Source organism: Danaus plexippus, chromosome 15, assembly GCF_018135715.1.
Source record: "Danaus plexippus chromosome 15, MEX_DaPlex, whole genome shotgun sequence".
NCBI classification, from domain to species: Eukaryota; Metazoa; Arthropoda; class Insecta; order Lepidoptera; family Nymphalidae; genus Danaus; species Danaus plexippus.
In genome coordinates, this window is record NC_083547.1 from 8,742,957 (window position 1) to 8,758,912 (window position 15,956).

At 34.1% G+C, this 15,956-nt stretch overlaps 1 protein-coding gene across 1 annotated transcript; it reads left to right on the forward strand.

Annotated features, from left to right (window-relative positions):
• Positions 1-9,923: 9,923 nt before the first annotated feature.
• Positions 9,924-12,365, forward strand: LOC133319227 (uncharacterized). The gene is made up of 3 exons (XM_061522860.1): positions 9,924-10,192; positions 10,631-10,766; positions 10,867-12,365. Exons 1-3 carry the CDS (start codon positions 10,169-10,171, stop codon positions 12,180-12,182), a joined length of 1,476 nt encoding a protein of 491 aa, XP_061378844.1. The 5' UTR covers positions 9,924-10,168; the 3' UTR covers positions 12,183-12,365.
• Positions 12,366-15,956: the final 3,591 nt, after the last annotated feature.

The window sequence follows — 15,956 nt, forward strand, 5'->3', positions numbered from 1 at the left end:
AAGGTGAAATTATATTTTGCGATCGAGTCAAAATTATTTAGTTTTCATTTTCAGTTTAATTCCCTTTCACTTCAGGTCCTGTTGATATATATATATAGATATATATATATATATATATATATAACGGAGGATCAGAAGATAGCTCTAACGGAGGATCACAAGATAGCTCATTATCAGACATAGTGAACGATGGAACAAGATTTAGGTGGTAACGCAGCGAGTTCATCCACTCCAAAAAATGTCGGTGACATTCCCTTTTTTTCTCTGTCAGTTGTTCAACGTCAAAACCGACACCGGGGTGACCTCACTCAAGCTAACTGCTTGACGTTGCCAGCTAATTCGTAATAATTTGTAAAATAAAATGGAAATAAAATCATAATTAATTCTGACGCTCCGATACGGCCATCGTGACATCTCACACGTCCTCGTGTGAAAATAGAAAAGGTTCTGCAGTAGATAAAAATTTCCACTCGGCCAACCTGGCACAAATAAAGAACTCGGAATAGTCTTAATTATTTTATGGCAAACAGAAAACAACTAATCCTCTTTTATAAAGCAAAATTATTACAACAACCAAAGTACAACCATAAATTAGCAATCAAATTTAACTTAAGTAAACTATGATTCAGAATACTAATAATCAAATAATGAACATCATTTTCGATTATAATATACGCGGGTACTAAATTCGGCGTCCGAACAAGCCATGGACAACCTCACATAAAGTTATTATACCTGGATAACTGAACGGAGTCCGAACAAGCCATGGACATCCTTACAGCATCCGACAACATCAGGATAATCAGGTCGGCGTCCGAACAAGCCATGGACAACCTCACATAAAGTTATTATACCTGGATAACTGAACGGAGTCCGAACAAGCCATGGACATCCTTACAGCATCCGACAACATCAGGATAATCAGGTCGGCGTCCGAACAAGCCATGGACAACCTTACATAAAGTTATTATACCAGGATAACTGAACGGCGTCCGAACAAGCCATGGACAACCTTACAGCATCCGACAACATCAGGATTATCAGGTCGGCGTCCGAACAAGCCATGGACAACCTCCTTTTAACATCCGACAACACATGGATAACCGCGCTGGTGTCCGAACATGCCTTGGACAACCATCCCGGCATCCGACATTATAACATATCGCTAATTTTACAGTTTTAACAAGAACTAGTAGATAGCACAGCAAAGTCATCGTCAGAGTCATAGTCGTCATAGTCTGGTCCAGGCATCCTACGGAGTCTATCATCAAACCGTATCTTATCATACTGGGCATTTCTAGTTATGTTCTCTATTGTCTGATCTCGTACAATAATCAGATCGACTTCGGGCTCTACATCACTAGCTAACAAAATATCTACTGGCCTAACAACCTTGACAATAAGCAATTCCAGAGGACTTAACCCCGTGACTCTGTGTTGTGAACAGTTTAGTGCTAGTTGTACATCTGGCAAAGCTTCCTGCCACGACCGTTTACCAGTCTCGGCGGCAGTAAGCATCCTCTTAAGAGTGCTCATTGTACGTTCGACCTGCCCGTTTGCCCGAGAACTACCAGCGGCAATAAGGTGTAGTTTAATGTTAGCAGAATCGCAGTACTCTTTAAAATCTTTGCTGGCAAAGCATCTGCCCTGGTCTGCAACGATTCGCGTAGGCGCACCAAACAAAGAGATTCTAGCTTTAACTGCTTTTATACTACTAGTCGCATCGATGTGTAAGGTATGGTGGAGCAAAACAAACTTAGTGAAAGCATCGATAACTACAAAAACCTACTCCTTACTATCACTTTTTTCGCTAAGCTTCCCAGTGGCATCTATGTGTAAAGTATGCCAAGGGATCGCTATCTTTGGGATGGAGTGAAGCTTGGCTTGTGTTTTGCCAGATTGCGACTTTGAAATTCTGTATGTGATGCAATTGTCACAGAACTTTCTCACGTACTTGGTCATCTTATAGAACCAGTAAAGTTCGTACACTTTCTCTAAGGTCTTCTCCCATCCCAAATGCACCAATCCCTCATGCACACCATTAATGACTGACCACCTCATAGGTAAGAAACGGGACTTACCCCGACGCTGTATTTTGCGATACAAGACACCCGATCTGAACTCGTGAGTCTTTGCAATATCGTCAGGCAACTTCTTAGCTTTAAGGTCATTCACCAACTTACTAATTTCTTCGCCACGCTGTTGTTCTGCTAACAGCCAATTACTAGTGAACTCAGTAATAGTAATTTGTTCTGACTGTACCTGTGAATGGTGCGTGTGAGCTTCTTTGACTGGAAGAGGGTTTCGTGAAAAGAAGTCCGCATGTGCCTTACGCTTACCATCAATGTGAATTACATCAAAGTCAAAGTCCTGGAGAAATGTCCACCATCTCTGAACTCGAAGCGTCAAATCCAGCCTTTTGCAAGTTCACTGAAGGGAGTTGTAGTCGCTTAGTACGATAAACTTGAGACCATGTAGAGATAGTAGCGCAAATGCTTAACCGCGTTTACAACCGGTAGAGTCTCCAACTCGTATGAATGCTATTTCGACTCTGCGGCTGTAGTACGCTTACTAAAATAAGCAACTGCATGCAGCTTACCTGCTTTTTCTGCATAAGCACCGAAACGTATCCAACCGCACTTGCATCAGTATGCAACTCGATCTGTAGATCTGGATCGTAGATCATAAAAACCGGCTCCCGTGGTAGCTTGGAAATAATTTATTGCCTTACCACCTCATTCTCAGACTTCCAATCTAGTTTACTATTAGAGCTCGAAGTCAACGCGTATAACGGTGCCATTGTCTGTGAGAATCCCGCAACAAGCTGCCTAAAATAGAAGACCAAGGATACTGGTGAAAGGTGAAAAACTAGGACGAATAATATTTGGTTAACTTTTTCTCTAACAATTAATTAATTAAAACAAATTAATTGGTTAACGTTTTCCCTATCAATTTTTCGCTCCTGAGGACTTAAACGATAAGGGCGACAACTTAATGTTTTGTGGGGGTCAATGAGCCTGATGGTCATAGGGTCGGTGTTGGCGTGAGTCATAGGTACACCAGTAATAAACGACTTTTCGAAAGACTTCAAGATGTCAATTAATTCTGCTCTATGTTCTAAAGGTACATCAGTATTAAATTAAAGTTGTTCATTCTCGCTAACACTACACGATTCGATAATACAAGTTTTCTCTACACTCAACAGTTACGAGTCATGTGGACAGTTAGGCTTTGAGATAATTTTTCAAGTCCTACCATTATGTCATATTGAAGGCAATAGTCGGGTAAAACATGAAATAGGATTTCTAAAGTAATGTCGTCAATCTTAATAATAGTCAAAATCTGTAACATTGATTTAACAGATGTTTGCCCTATGCCTGTCATATTAATAATACTATTCAATCTTCTACCACTAAATTTGCTAGACACAGATTCTTTAATTAAAGAGATTATGGTACATATATCCAGTAGGCGCATCTATATTGCTCAGGTCCACCCGCTTCTCTATAGTTGAAGCTAAGCTGCTACCGTTGCCTCCGCCCTTGCTCCTCCACTTCGGGCAGCTGAATGAGTAGTGGCCTTGCCCTTGACAGGAGTAACAAGTGATGGAGAGGTATTCTGCAGCAGGCTTCTTATAGTTGTTGAAGCGAGTTTGGTTATTGTCTCCATTTGGCTTCAAATTCCTCCTCGAGAAGGACTGAGTAGACTTATGGCCCAGTTTCCCACAGTGAAAGCACTTGATGCTTGCATGGCTTGTAGCTGGGCGAATCCTCTTAAAATCTGGCACGTCACTGTTAGGTGGAGCTCTTCTCTTTAAAACGACTCCGCTGTAAGCTCTTGTTGCAGTCATTTTTGCAGTTGCAGGACAATCGTTGAATACGAGGCGCGAACTGCGAAATATGTGCCAGAACTGTGGCTACCGCGATCTGTTCTATCGTCAAGTTTTTCCACCTTGATATAATAAAGGTCATCAAAGAAGCACCATATGCAGCAAGACATTCATTTTCTTTGTTTTGCTTCCAGCCATATTAATAAGGTAAGATGCCACAGTCTCAGGACTTGCGTACCTTGCATTGAAAAGCTTCTTGAAATTTTCTCAGTCATCCCTGGAAATGATACAGTCAACAGTCATGTGGATTCGTCTCCTTTCATTGCACGACTCAACGCAATAATTAACGGGGCGCCATGTTGGCATCCGTCAGTAATGCACGTGTCCGCTGTTGCAATCTAAGCACGTCCGTCCACATTGTGTCGGTCCGGATCAAAATCAGGAAGACGAAGTTCGTTCGGAGATCGCGAATGCTTCACGGCTTCTAGCATGGCCAGAAAGTTTCTATTTTGCTGCTCCAGTAACAACAATAACTTTTCGCTTTCGGATGTATTTCCAGCACGTGGGGCGTTCCGGTTACATCCCACTTCTGATAACGGAGGATCAGAAGATAGCTCTAACGGAGGATCACAAGATAGCTCATTATCAGACATAGTGAACGATGGAACAAGATTTAGGTGGTAACGCAGCGAGTTCATCCACTCCAAAAAATGTCGGTGACATTCCCTTTTTTTCTCTGTCAGTTGTTCAACGTCAAAACCGACACCGGGGTGACCTCACTCAAGCTAACTGCTTGACGTTGCCAGCTAATTCGTAATAATTTGTAAAATAAAATGGAAATAAAATCATAATTAATTCTGACGCTCCGATATATATATATATGTTTTTCATATTTCAAATTCATAAAGTTAATCATATAAAAATTTGTTATATAAATGAAAATAATAAAATAATTTACTCAAGTTTTAAAAAGGGAAATAAAAAAACTGCCAATTAATACTATAACTTATCCATGTAGTATTTCTTTACAAAACTCATCAAAATTATTTATATTAAACATTACTACAGAAAGGGAAACATTTTTTTTATAAGTTCACACTTAATGTATATTTTATCAATGTACTCATTGAATTCATGACCCATATTTATTAATTTTAACACGTTCATCTCCTGTTATTTTTATAATCTACTTACAATGATATAAACGACCATAATGCCCATTGTTTATATTCTTATAACGCGAGAGCTGTACAAATATTGGCTTCATTACACATACTGTATACAAATGACACTTGATAAATTTAAATATGTTCAATGTATTACAAAAATTTTTGTTTTCTGTGGTGCTGGTGATAGCAATTTTAATTATTATACATATTTTAAAAAGAGTGATTTTGTACTTATCATATTACTAGTGTTAGGAGGAATGTGATTTCTTATCTAGGTACATACATACATACATTTTGTCTCGGTCACCGTATGTTCGATATTAATAGTTTTTTAAATGATCAATTCTGTTAGGGACTGCTGCTGGAACTAAGATTAAATTACATCACTATTTTTAAATCTATGTTTTAATATAATGGTAACTATAAGAGACGAAACCTCTTAGCATTCAATGGATTCACCGTGCGGGTGCCGGGTCCATTGCGTTGCAGGGAGTGGAGCTTCAACAGTGCCTGGGACTTGCGACCCAGGTGTAGGTTTAAGGGGCCCCTAACTAACGCGCGTTAAACGCTCATCTCCACAGTCCAAGCTCCTCTCCCTACCTAACCATATTTGAAAAGAACCTACTAGGGCTGCCTTCGAAGTACGTTCCAAGAACAAATTGATGTGAGTTCTGGACAGGCCCAAGTCTTTTAGTAGGTTGTAGAGAGATTTAGCCGTTATACCTCTCGCTCCCACTTCTACCGCATATAGATCCACGACGAACCTATTTCGAGTGAGTTCGTTTGTGAGCTCGTAATATTTGTTGACCTTGATGGTATGGTCTTTGGGGATGTTGGTTTCCCAAGGAACCGTAAGCTCTATCATCACAACGCGCTTTAAGATTCGCGAATACATAAATATGTCTGGTCTAGAGGCCGACGCACAAATATCCTCGGGGATTTTGTATTGTTTTTCATACGTATCCATCATTATAGTCTAATCCGTAGCCACTTTAAGGATGGAGTAAGGCTTGACATTTGTTTTTATAGCCCTAGTGCCCTCTCTCACAAAACCTACTGATCGCTCGTTTGTGGTTATTTCCTTTTGCGCTCTGGCTACCGAAAGACTAACCGCTTCACGTATGATTTCCAGAACCCTATCGTGACGACGCGAGTATTGATCGCTATCGAGGAGTACCTTACATCACAGTAACAAGTGCCTAGCAGTTCCAACTGCCTTCCCACAGATATAGCAAGTCTTTTCGGTACCTTTACCCCATCTTACTAAATTACTCTGATCTGGGAGAGTCATCTGGAACGCATTGAGATAGAATTTTAGCAATGCTGGCGACCAATCATGGATTAAGGTGCGCCATTTTAGTGCTAATGGGATGCAAAAATCTCCTATGTCTAACCACTCGTTCTGCATTTCTAAACTTATTGCATGGATCTTATATTTATCATTCTCGTCTTGCCGAATAAAAGACTTCAATATATCCGTATCTTGGACCTTCCTACTTGATCCTAACCCAACTCTGTTACTTTGCGCTCCTATCATAAACTGCTTGTGGAATTGAAGCCTTGACTCTAACTCTGGGGCATCTTTGTCTTTTGGGAGCGATGTAACGACGTCATCCTGGGATTTCCCCAGGATGTATCTCTTGGAGACTCTCAGGTGTTTATAGAGCTCCGATGGCCTTTTTAGACTCATACCAAAACTATTGCGATCCCTAAATAAAGCCGATGAATCAGCCGATAGCGCGAGCCCGAGCCACAACTTCAACATCTTTATGACGCCTGCATCTAACTTTGACAAAAGGATTTTATTAAAATCATAAACGAGGAAAGGCCAATTTAAACGTGAAGTTAGATAATTATCGTAGATCTTTTTTAACGTTACTGATCTGTTGGCTATCTACCTTGTTGAGATCGTTTAAAAAGCTATCTACTATACCTTCTAAAGATGGAGTACGACCTATATTATCAATCTTCCGACCGAGAAATTTAAATGTTGCATTTTCTGTAACCGTAGAAATGCATTGACCGCCTAACGATAATCCCGGATCGTTAAGGTGTATCTTGTACTCCGCCTACCGAGACACAGACTGTGTAATTTACTTGGTTTTGTCCTCAATCCATCGGTCCACTCACAGAATCTATCCACTTCATCTAATAGTACTTGACAGTGTTTGGGGTTACGTGTCAGTATTGCGAGATCGTCAGCGAAGGCTAAAATGGATTCCGTGTATTTATTTGTTGTTCGTACACCGTTCGGATAAATATGAAAATGTTGAAGTATTTCCTTGATTTAGCGTATACATTACACAACTTAGCATCGTCACACGTCGTCATTCAATGACGTAGGTTAATAGTATTATGTGCAAGGAATATATAGTGTAATAATATAATCAATGTTATGTAATAATATAATCGACAACGTCCGTTCAATTCGAACCACTAATAATATAAGTGTTTGTGATCATCCATCTCCTTGGACGACACAATTTATTGTGTCTTAGTGAAATACAACAACAGCATTAAAATAAGTCATTTTTTTCACTACACTAATAAATCTGAAAACTAAAAAGAATTTTCTATTCCCAGAAGATGTGGGGTTTATACCATTTGATGGCAGCTTGAACGAGCTAAATTGTATCATTATAAGACTCTAAATTTTAAATTTCGGGTCTTAATATTGAAAATTATCGTGAAGGCTGGATTTTACGACCAAATTCGTACAACGAGCTGGAAGATCTATTTAAAAGATATAAATATATATCTGCTAAAATACCCAAAACTATGATTGCTATCGATGAACAGCTTAGCATAGCGGGCAGGCAAGTAGAATACCTAGCAAGAGGAAATAGTTTCTGAAAGCGCTCTGGCTTGTAATCTACTAATCAAAGGCATTGTTAGGAGATAGAGCCTCTGTCTAGATTTACCTAATTACGTACTCGACTCACTAACGTTTGAAACACGCGGCTATTTTATTTGGAAAGACTCAATTATAATTCATATTTTATATTTATTACTGCATCTGTCCATCATATTGTTAAAATTTTAAAAAGATAATTATTTATAGTAACTGCAGTCATGATCAATAAAATCTTATGTATTTTATTTTCTTTTAAATTATAATTTCTATCTTACATTCAGAAACATTGTATCGAAATGTACTTAACGTAGTTAAAGTACTAGTTTACTTTGTAGTACCTGTTTTATATTACTTAAAGATAATATAAAACAGGTTTGAAAGTAATTCTTCATAGTCACCTAAGTAGTGCATTATCGGGTTAGTAATTAATGTAAACTTTTTTATATATAGGTAGTTTAGAAAATTGTATAACATTGTTTTTTGTTTTATGAAAGACGAATGAGCTAAAAATAATAATTAGCCAAAGACATTTTCAAAGAAGGGGGGTCTAACAAATATATAACCGGCCTTGGTTTTGCAGTAAAAACCTACAGACTCCCTTTTTATAGGGGCGTTGTAGATCATGCGTAAAACTTTTGATGAGAAATAATTCTCCCCTGCTTCCTTCTCCTTCCCTGTAAGTGATATTTGCTCGCTCAGTGAAAAAAATCCCACTTATGCTGTTACCTGAGCTACAACTCGTTCTAAGCTACAACTCTACAACTCGTTTTAGGTGGATTTATGAATTGCCCAAATTAAAGGTGAAGTGCATAGAAATCAATGTTCACAGAAACCGGAAATCTTTCTCCAAGGCGATTTGAATAGTTTTTGTCGGTAGTGCGCAACTCAACTTCAATAATAAGATTGTCTTAAAATCTTAAACAGAGTATTTTAACATCTAGCTTCGGTTATAGAATATGTAAAACTGTTGAATTAAAAAAATATTGTTCAAAACTATTATAAATATTGTACATAAATGATATTTTTAATATTCTGCCTCCTAATGCTCTTGTATCATATGCTGATGACACAGTAGTTCTGTGTACTGGATATAATTGGTTAGTAGTATCTGATTGTTTGTCTGATTGGTTGAATAAGCTAGATCAATGGTTAAAAGTAAATCAGTTAACGCTAAATGTTGATAAATCGACATTTATTACTTTTGGTTGTTACACTGACAGTGTGCCTACAAATTTTCATTTGTACATTGAAGATAGAGAGTTGAAAAGAGTTGAATGTTGTAAATATCTGGGAGTAGTCTTTGATTGTAACATGAAATGGAACAAACATATTGCAGAACTAATGAAAAAACTCAATTACTTTACCTTCCTCTTTTACACATTAAGTAATTGGATAAACACATCATTACTGAAAATCATTTATCATGGTCTATTTGAAAGTGTTATAAACTATGGAATTATAGCATGGGGGGGTGCATATGATAACACATTAAAACCTATTGTAAATCTACAAAATAAAATGTTAAGCAAATTGACAAATTCTGAAAATATGTTAGGACCATTGAAGATTAAACAATCTTTCGTTGTAGAAGCCTTAACTTATTATTTTCGTGAATGTAAAACTTTGTACTCTGATAGGGTAATCAATACAAAAGCTAGACAGTTAACATTACAAAAAATTAATAGAACAATAAGTACTGAAAGTGCAATTTATGTTGCAATTAAATATTTTTATTTACTTCCTAATAATCTGAAAGAGCTAAATTATAATAAATGGTTAAGAAAACATATTGTGAGGTGGATAAGATCAATAATACTTTAATTCATAATAAATAGTATTTATGTAAAAATTTTGTAAAATTAATCTCAATATACTCTGTACACTACTTACTTAGTTAATTTAATATTATGTATTAATTTTTTATAAATGTATTATATTTTTCTGGTGTCTATGCACAGCTACTTATTGCACCTCTATAGAATGCTTAACCAGAAGTAAATAAATAAATTCTACAGAAAGGTCACTAGGATAGTTTATATCTTTGGAAGTAAAATTTTGTACACGTGCTTCTTCACTTATGGCATACACAATAATAATTGCAAAAATATTTTTACTTAAATAACACTCAGTCGTACCTAATACACATATGTGTATGTTCGTGTTATCAAATATGTTACACAAAGGACTGGTTATTTTTGAACAAAAAATAAGCTAGTTTCTACGACAGTTCAAAGTGGTCTTACTCTTATATGACGTGTAACGAGGAATTTTATATTTTCCATTGTTTTTCGTCATTAGACAATCGAATCTAAAAAAATGACATATACGTTTTTGAGGCAGGTGAGATAATTTATTATTATTATGTTTTTTTTCAGTAATGTTTTATATAAACGCATACTTATAAATAGTACAAACTCACGAATTTTGTCTCTTTAGATATTTAAAGTATTATTTATGTCTTACGGTATGTGTGACTATATTATATTTGTCAGTAGTTGAATTGTTTTTTTTATCTTCTTTATTTCGTCACCGGTTGGTAAAAACTTTATTTGAACTTGACAACATAGCAGATGGTCATAATAATATAACCTTATAAAGATAACAAATATTTTAAGATTCTATATAATTGTCATCTTAAGCAATAATTGAAGTCAACAATAGGTCACAAAAAAATATTATTATAATTTATAACCTAATTAATATAAAATTAGGCAACTTTATATTAATTTGTAACAAAATTAAAATACGCAGAAGATTACACAACTTTTTTATTTCTAGTTGTTCGTTGTAACTTCAGCGCAACTAGCTGTGGTTACATGTGGAGGTGTGATCGGGTTCCCGAGCATCTTACTCCAACAATTCAAACAAAGCGATAGCCTCATAAAAGTAGATTTTCATACGGAATCATGGATAGGTAATATGAATTTTGCTATAAAATTATATTTATAACAAAAATAAAATTTTGCTTGTTTGTTACTTTAACATTCTTTTGAGCATTAATTCGGTATTTTCAGCTGCAGTTCCAGGGATGGCAGGAGTAGCTGGCATATTTATACCGCACCTAATGCAAAAGTACGGAAGAAAATTTGGGTTTCGTTTGATTTCCTTGCTCATGATAATCGGTTGCGTCATAATATACTTTGCAAAAAGTAGCTTAGTTATTATTATCGGTGAGCTATTTCAAGGTGTCGGAAGTAAGTCTATGACAGTCATAACGTTTACAACTCTGAGTGAAATGACGAGTCCTAAATTTCGAAATAAAACTTTAGTTCTATATGGAATCGCTCAAGTTATCGGAATCACACTAGTGCATGTGTTAGGACGGATTTTTCCATATAAGACATTGTGCATTTACTTAAGTGGACCCATTTTAGTTGCATATTTATTAAGTTTTATTTGGCCTGAATCACCTTTTTGGTTGGCCTACGTTGGCAAGTTTGAAGAAAGTAAAAAATCTTTTATTTGGCTTCGAGGAAAGGATGAAGAAGCACAAAGAGAGATGAACGAGCTTTTAAACAGTCAAAGGGTCTTTCTTTCCTCAAGAACATCTAGCAATCAATCCAGATATTCTAAAAAATCTATCACTGACATTTGGACAAATGTGTTTCGACGAGATTTTTACTTACCAACACTTCATATACTTATACTTATTTCCTGTTATTATTTTAGTGGTAACTTGACTGTAATTGTGTATGCTATTAATCTCATAGAAAAAGTAACAATAGATGGGGACACGGCTTTTTTAGGTACTGTTTTTATAGATATTTTTGTCCTCATAGGAAACATTGCATGCCCCTTATTTTTAAAATACTTTGATAACAAATCAGTTCTGTTAGCAGGAGGTATTGGTTCCTCAATATTTTTAATAGGCTCCTCTACTGTTTCATATTTACAAACTTTAGGCGTTATTTCAAATGATTCCTTACTATGCTTAATTTTTTTAACTTTTTGTATGATGTTTTCAAGTTTTGGATTATACTGCGTACCGTTTTGTTTAGCGACAGAAATAATTCCTTTAAGGCACAGGGGGTTTTTGAATTCTTTGTATATTCTATTCAAATGTACCTTTTACTTTACAACAATAAAAATTGCACCTTATTTAATACTGTACTTATCTGTACATGGATTACTTTTGACGTATGCCATTTTGCTAAGTATTTCCTTGTTTCATGTTTGGAAATACGTACCAGAAACTAATAATAAGACATTGCAAAGCATAGAATTATATTACATTAATAAAAAAGAAGCAAATAAGAATTATGAAACGGAGATAATGGACACTAAAACAATGTTACCCCTAGGTATCACTGGGAAAGATGCTGGAGAATAAACCGTACGATTTTTAGTACATATATTCTGAGACAAATATTTATTACACTAAAGGATTACCAAGCTTATTTATTATTGTAAAATTGTATTGCGATAATACTAGTGTCATATTAGGTAATAATATTTTAATGATTAAAAATATATTGTTATGGAATAAGTGTTTGAAGGGAAACGATATATTTTATTAAAGGTGAAATTATATTTTGCGATCGAGTCAAAATTATTTAGTTTTCATTTTCAGTTTAATTCCCTTTCACTTCAGGTCCTGTTGATATATATATATATATATGTTTTTCATATTTCAAATTTATAAAGTTAATCATATCAAAATTTGTTATATAAACGACCATAATACCCATTGTTTATATTCTTATAACGCGAGAGCTGTACAAATATTGGCTTCATTACACATACTGTATACAAATGACACTTGATAAATTTAAATATGTTCAATGTATTACAAAATTTTTTGTTTTCTTTGGTGCTGGTGATAGCAATTTTAATTATTATACATATTTTAAAGAGAGGTGTTTTATACTTATCATATTACTAGTGTTAGGAGGAATGTGATTCGGCCCGTTGACCGTTCGGATAAATATGAAAATGTTGAAGTATTTCCTTGATTTAGCGTATACATTACACAGCTTCGAATCGTCACACGTCGTCATTCAATGAGGTAGGTTAATAGTATTATGTGCAAGGGAATATCAATGAAACCGTGAACGCAACGTGTGTAGTTCAATGACGCAACCTTGGATTATGTATACAGATCTAGCTAATGCATAAATTCTGAGGATTTAATATTATTTACAGTTTACTAAGCTATGAGTTCTTCTAATCTATAATAAAGGTAGAATAGTATTAATTTACATCAATTTCATTCTACTCTGGTTATCTTTAAAAAAAATATTTAAAATTTATGGAAATATTAATTTTTTTTTCGTATATTTGAAAATCACTCGTTCGTTATATTTTAATAATTAAAAATGTCTTAGCGTATTATGGTTGAGATTCTTTCAGATACTTTTATAATAAACTTAAGTCCCGTCATTAAAAACGTTTTTTCAATAAATTTAATATAAAACAATGAAGAAATGCTCAAGAAAGTCGTAGCACCGTTTACAATTTATAGCATTTTCATTTATAATCTTTCTCAATAGTGTTTCACCAAGACTCGATGTCCACTGGAGCATTCTCGGCGCTGTCAGGAAAGTGACAATAATACGGCTCCTGTCTCGTGACGCGAGAGTTGTACAAATGTTTGCAGGGGCTTAATTAAGTCGATATTGCTTAGTCTCCGCCTCTAGAAATACTTTAAAGATAATATTTTATTTCAAATGTTTGTTTATCTGGCGACGTCTCTCTATAGTTCCTGCTCAAACATTGCTGTAGGCTTATTATTTTTCTTTAAACGTTTCAACTCAGATATTAATATATTGAAGAAATTGTAGGATTTTTTAATTATTATAATTATATTTGGGTCATGAAATTGAATATCAAAACAAATAATTATTAGAAATATCCACTGCTCTATATAAAAACGATTTTTAAATAATAAAAAAAAAACAAATTAAAATAATAAAAAAATCTGATTCACTTTATATATATGTTTTTCCTATGCCATTTTTATGCAAATTAAAAAAAAATTACCTAAGTTATACGCGAACTATTACAGAATTTAAGAAAACAGAATCTTAAGCTGAAAAAAATCATGGTTTATCTTTATAATATTTAATTACTATAATTATTATTTTAAGCGAGTTTTACTAACTCAAAACTTTCTTATTTAGAAAATACTGCAGGTACAATCAAGAAATAAAACCGTATATACTAATACCAAATGCAGTAGCGAGGTTTACTATGCAATATATTTATGATGAATAAAATTTGTATAAACTAATTAAATAATACTACAAAATGCGAATGAATAACGGCAACTATTAAACGTGTTATAGAAAATACATAGTGAAAAATATCTTTAAAGAAATCTTAACTTTATAGAAAAAAAGAATTGTAAATATCCAGTTTCATCAAGAAAATAACATCGCGTATTGTTTCACAAGGTGCCTTTTAGAAAACAGTATTTACTGAAATATAGATATACAAAAAAAAAGATTCCTTCGCATTCGCAGTTTGATATTCCACCTCTAAGCAAATATGTCGGTTCTGAACTCTCGTCTGATGCACAATGGAATAAAAATTGGCATATTATTGCCTCTCTCTGTATCTAGTTACATTTATATGGAGTTTCAGTATTTTAATAAAATATTCTACAGCATATCCAAAATAAAGTGTATATATTTCATATTACACTGCTGTGTATCATAAACTATTTGTGTGTATTTTTTATGAGTACATTAGGATTTATAAAAACAAGTTTGACTTTCCCAATAAAGTGTAATGAAATAAAATTTTATATTTTTGAAAATAGAATTCCCGTAACGTTATTTTTTAGCAGCCAGCAATAGTCGAGACTGCAGCTTGTATAGATGGGCTCAATATTGACAATAAAAAAAAAACTTCGCTAACCCTTATGGAATTAACGAAATTTTGTGTTAAACTACAGAAGTAAAATTTAATTTTAAAGTCCAAAACCTTAAACCGTAAAGCAGCTATGCCGAATCATAACATTTCTAACCAAATGATATTTAAAGATAGTCTGAATAAAGCAAATATTTCCAAGATAATACGAAGTCGGTAGCAAATATGCGATTGAGGCATTGCAATGTTAGTTGAGCTTTGTAAGGCAGCTATTTGATTATTATAGTTAAGTGTAATTGGGTAGTGAAACGTGCCTTTAAACCCTAAAAGCTTTTAATTTCCCTTGTTGAAATTTGCTAGGATTCGTCTAGATTTTTATTATTTTAACTGATTGTTTCATATTTAAACAGTCAAATTGAGGTTATGTAGATTAAATGTCCCTTAACTAAAGTGGAAATAAATAAAGATAGAAACACAAATTTTAACAAAATGTTTCTTATGGATTATTCTGAATGCTGCCGTACGTTTAAAGTCTAACGCCCAGGCATAGACACGTTAGCTGAAATGAGCTTCAGTGAAAATTTGATGATTCCTGGAAAATATTACAGGAAGACGAATACTTTTTGGAAGATAAAGAGTACATGATCGAACAGGGTCGTTCTAAATAATATCCGTCACTTAATAAGATGCTTAATCCTAAAGATACTCTTTAATAGTTTTTTTGTACAAATTATTAAACTAATTTCCGTTAAACTTGAGTCTTTAAAGAAAAAAAGGACAGTTTGGAATCAGAAAAATTACTTTTCTTAAACAAAGAACCTTTCATTTTCTATAATACATTAGTATATTACAAATATTAGAATATGGGTACTAATTTTTAATTTAAAATTTATTAAATTTACACTGTGAGAGTATTCCTCAGATCGTCTTGCTTTTTGTCACTAAAAGTTAGAATAAATACTAAGTAAGAGTTCAAATAAAGAATGTGGATAACAATTATAATGATTCCGTGTTGTAGTTTGTACTTTACTCTTTCATAAAAACAGACTGTAACAAACAAATGGTATATTAAGTAATTACACCTTACTCAGTAATTAAAAGGCTACTTGCCCAGCAAAAACAGTCTTAATCACTTCGTTTAATGAATAAGAAAGACGTTAAGGAATGAGCGAGCGAAAAATAATTGTTTGATTGAAAGTTTATCTGCTGTGAAATTAGAATAAATGATAAAGTAAAATTTAAGTTTAAGGCTAACTAAAGAACTTAGCAATTATAATGCAGTAGAATTTTTTAA

Bases quoted from the DNA above. Each gene is read 5' to 3' on its own strand.
- LOC133319227 (XM_061522860.1), top strand. From the start codon at position 10,169: ATGACATATACGTTTTTGAGGCAG. The intron at 10,193-10,630 runs GTGAGATAATTT...TTTTATTTCTAG, and splicing joins CATATACGTTTTTGAGGCAG to TTGTTCGTTGTAACTTCAGC. The intron at 10,767-10,866 runs GTAATATGAATT...CGGTATTTTCAG, and splicing joins TCATACGGAATCATGGATAG to CTGCAGTTCCAGGGATGGCA.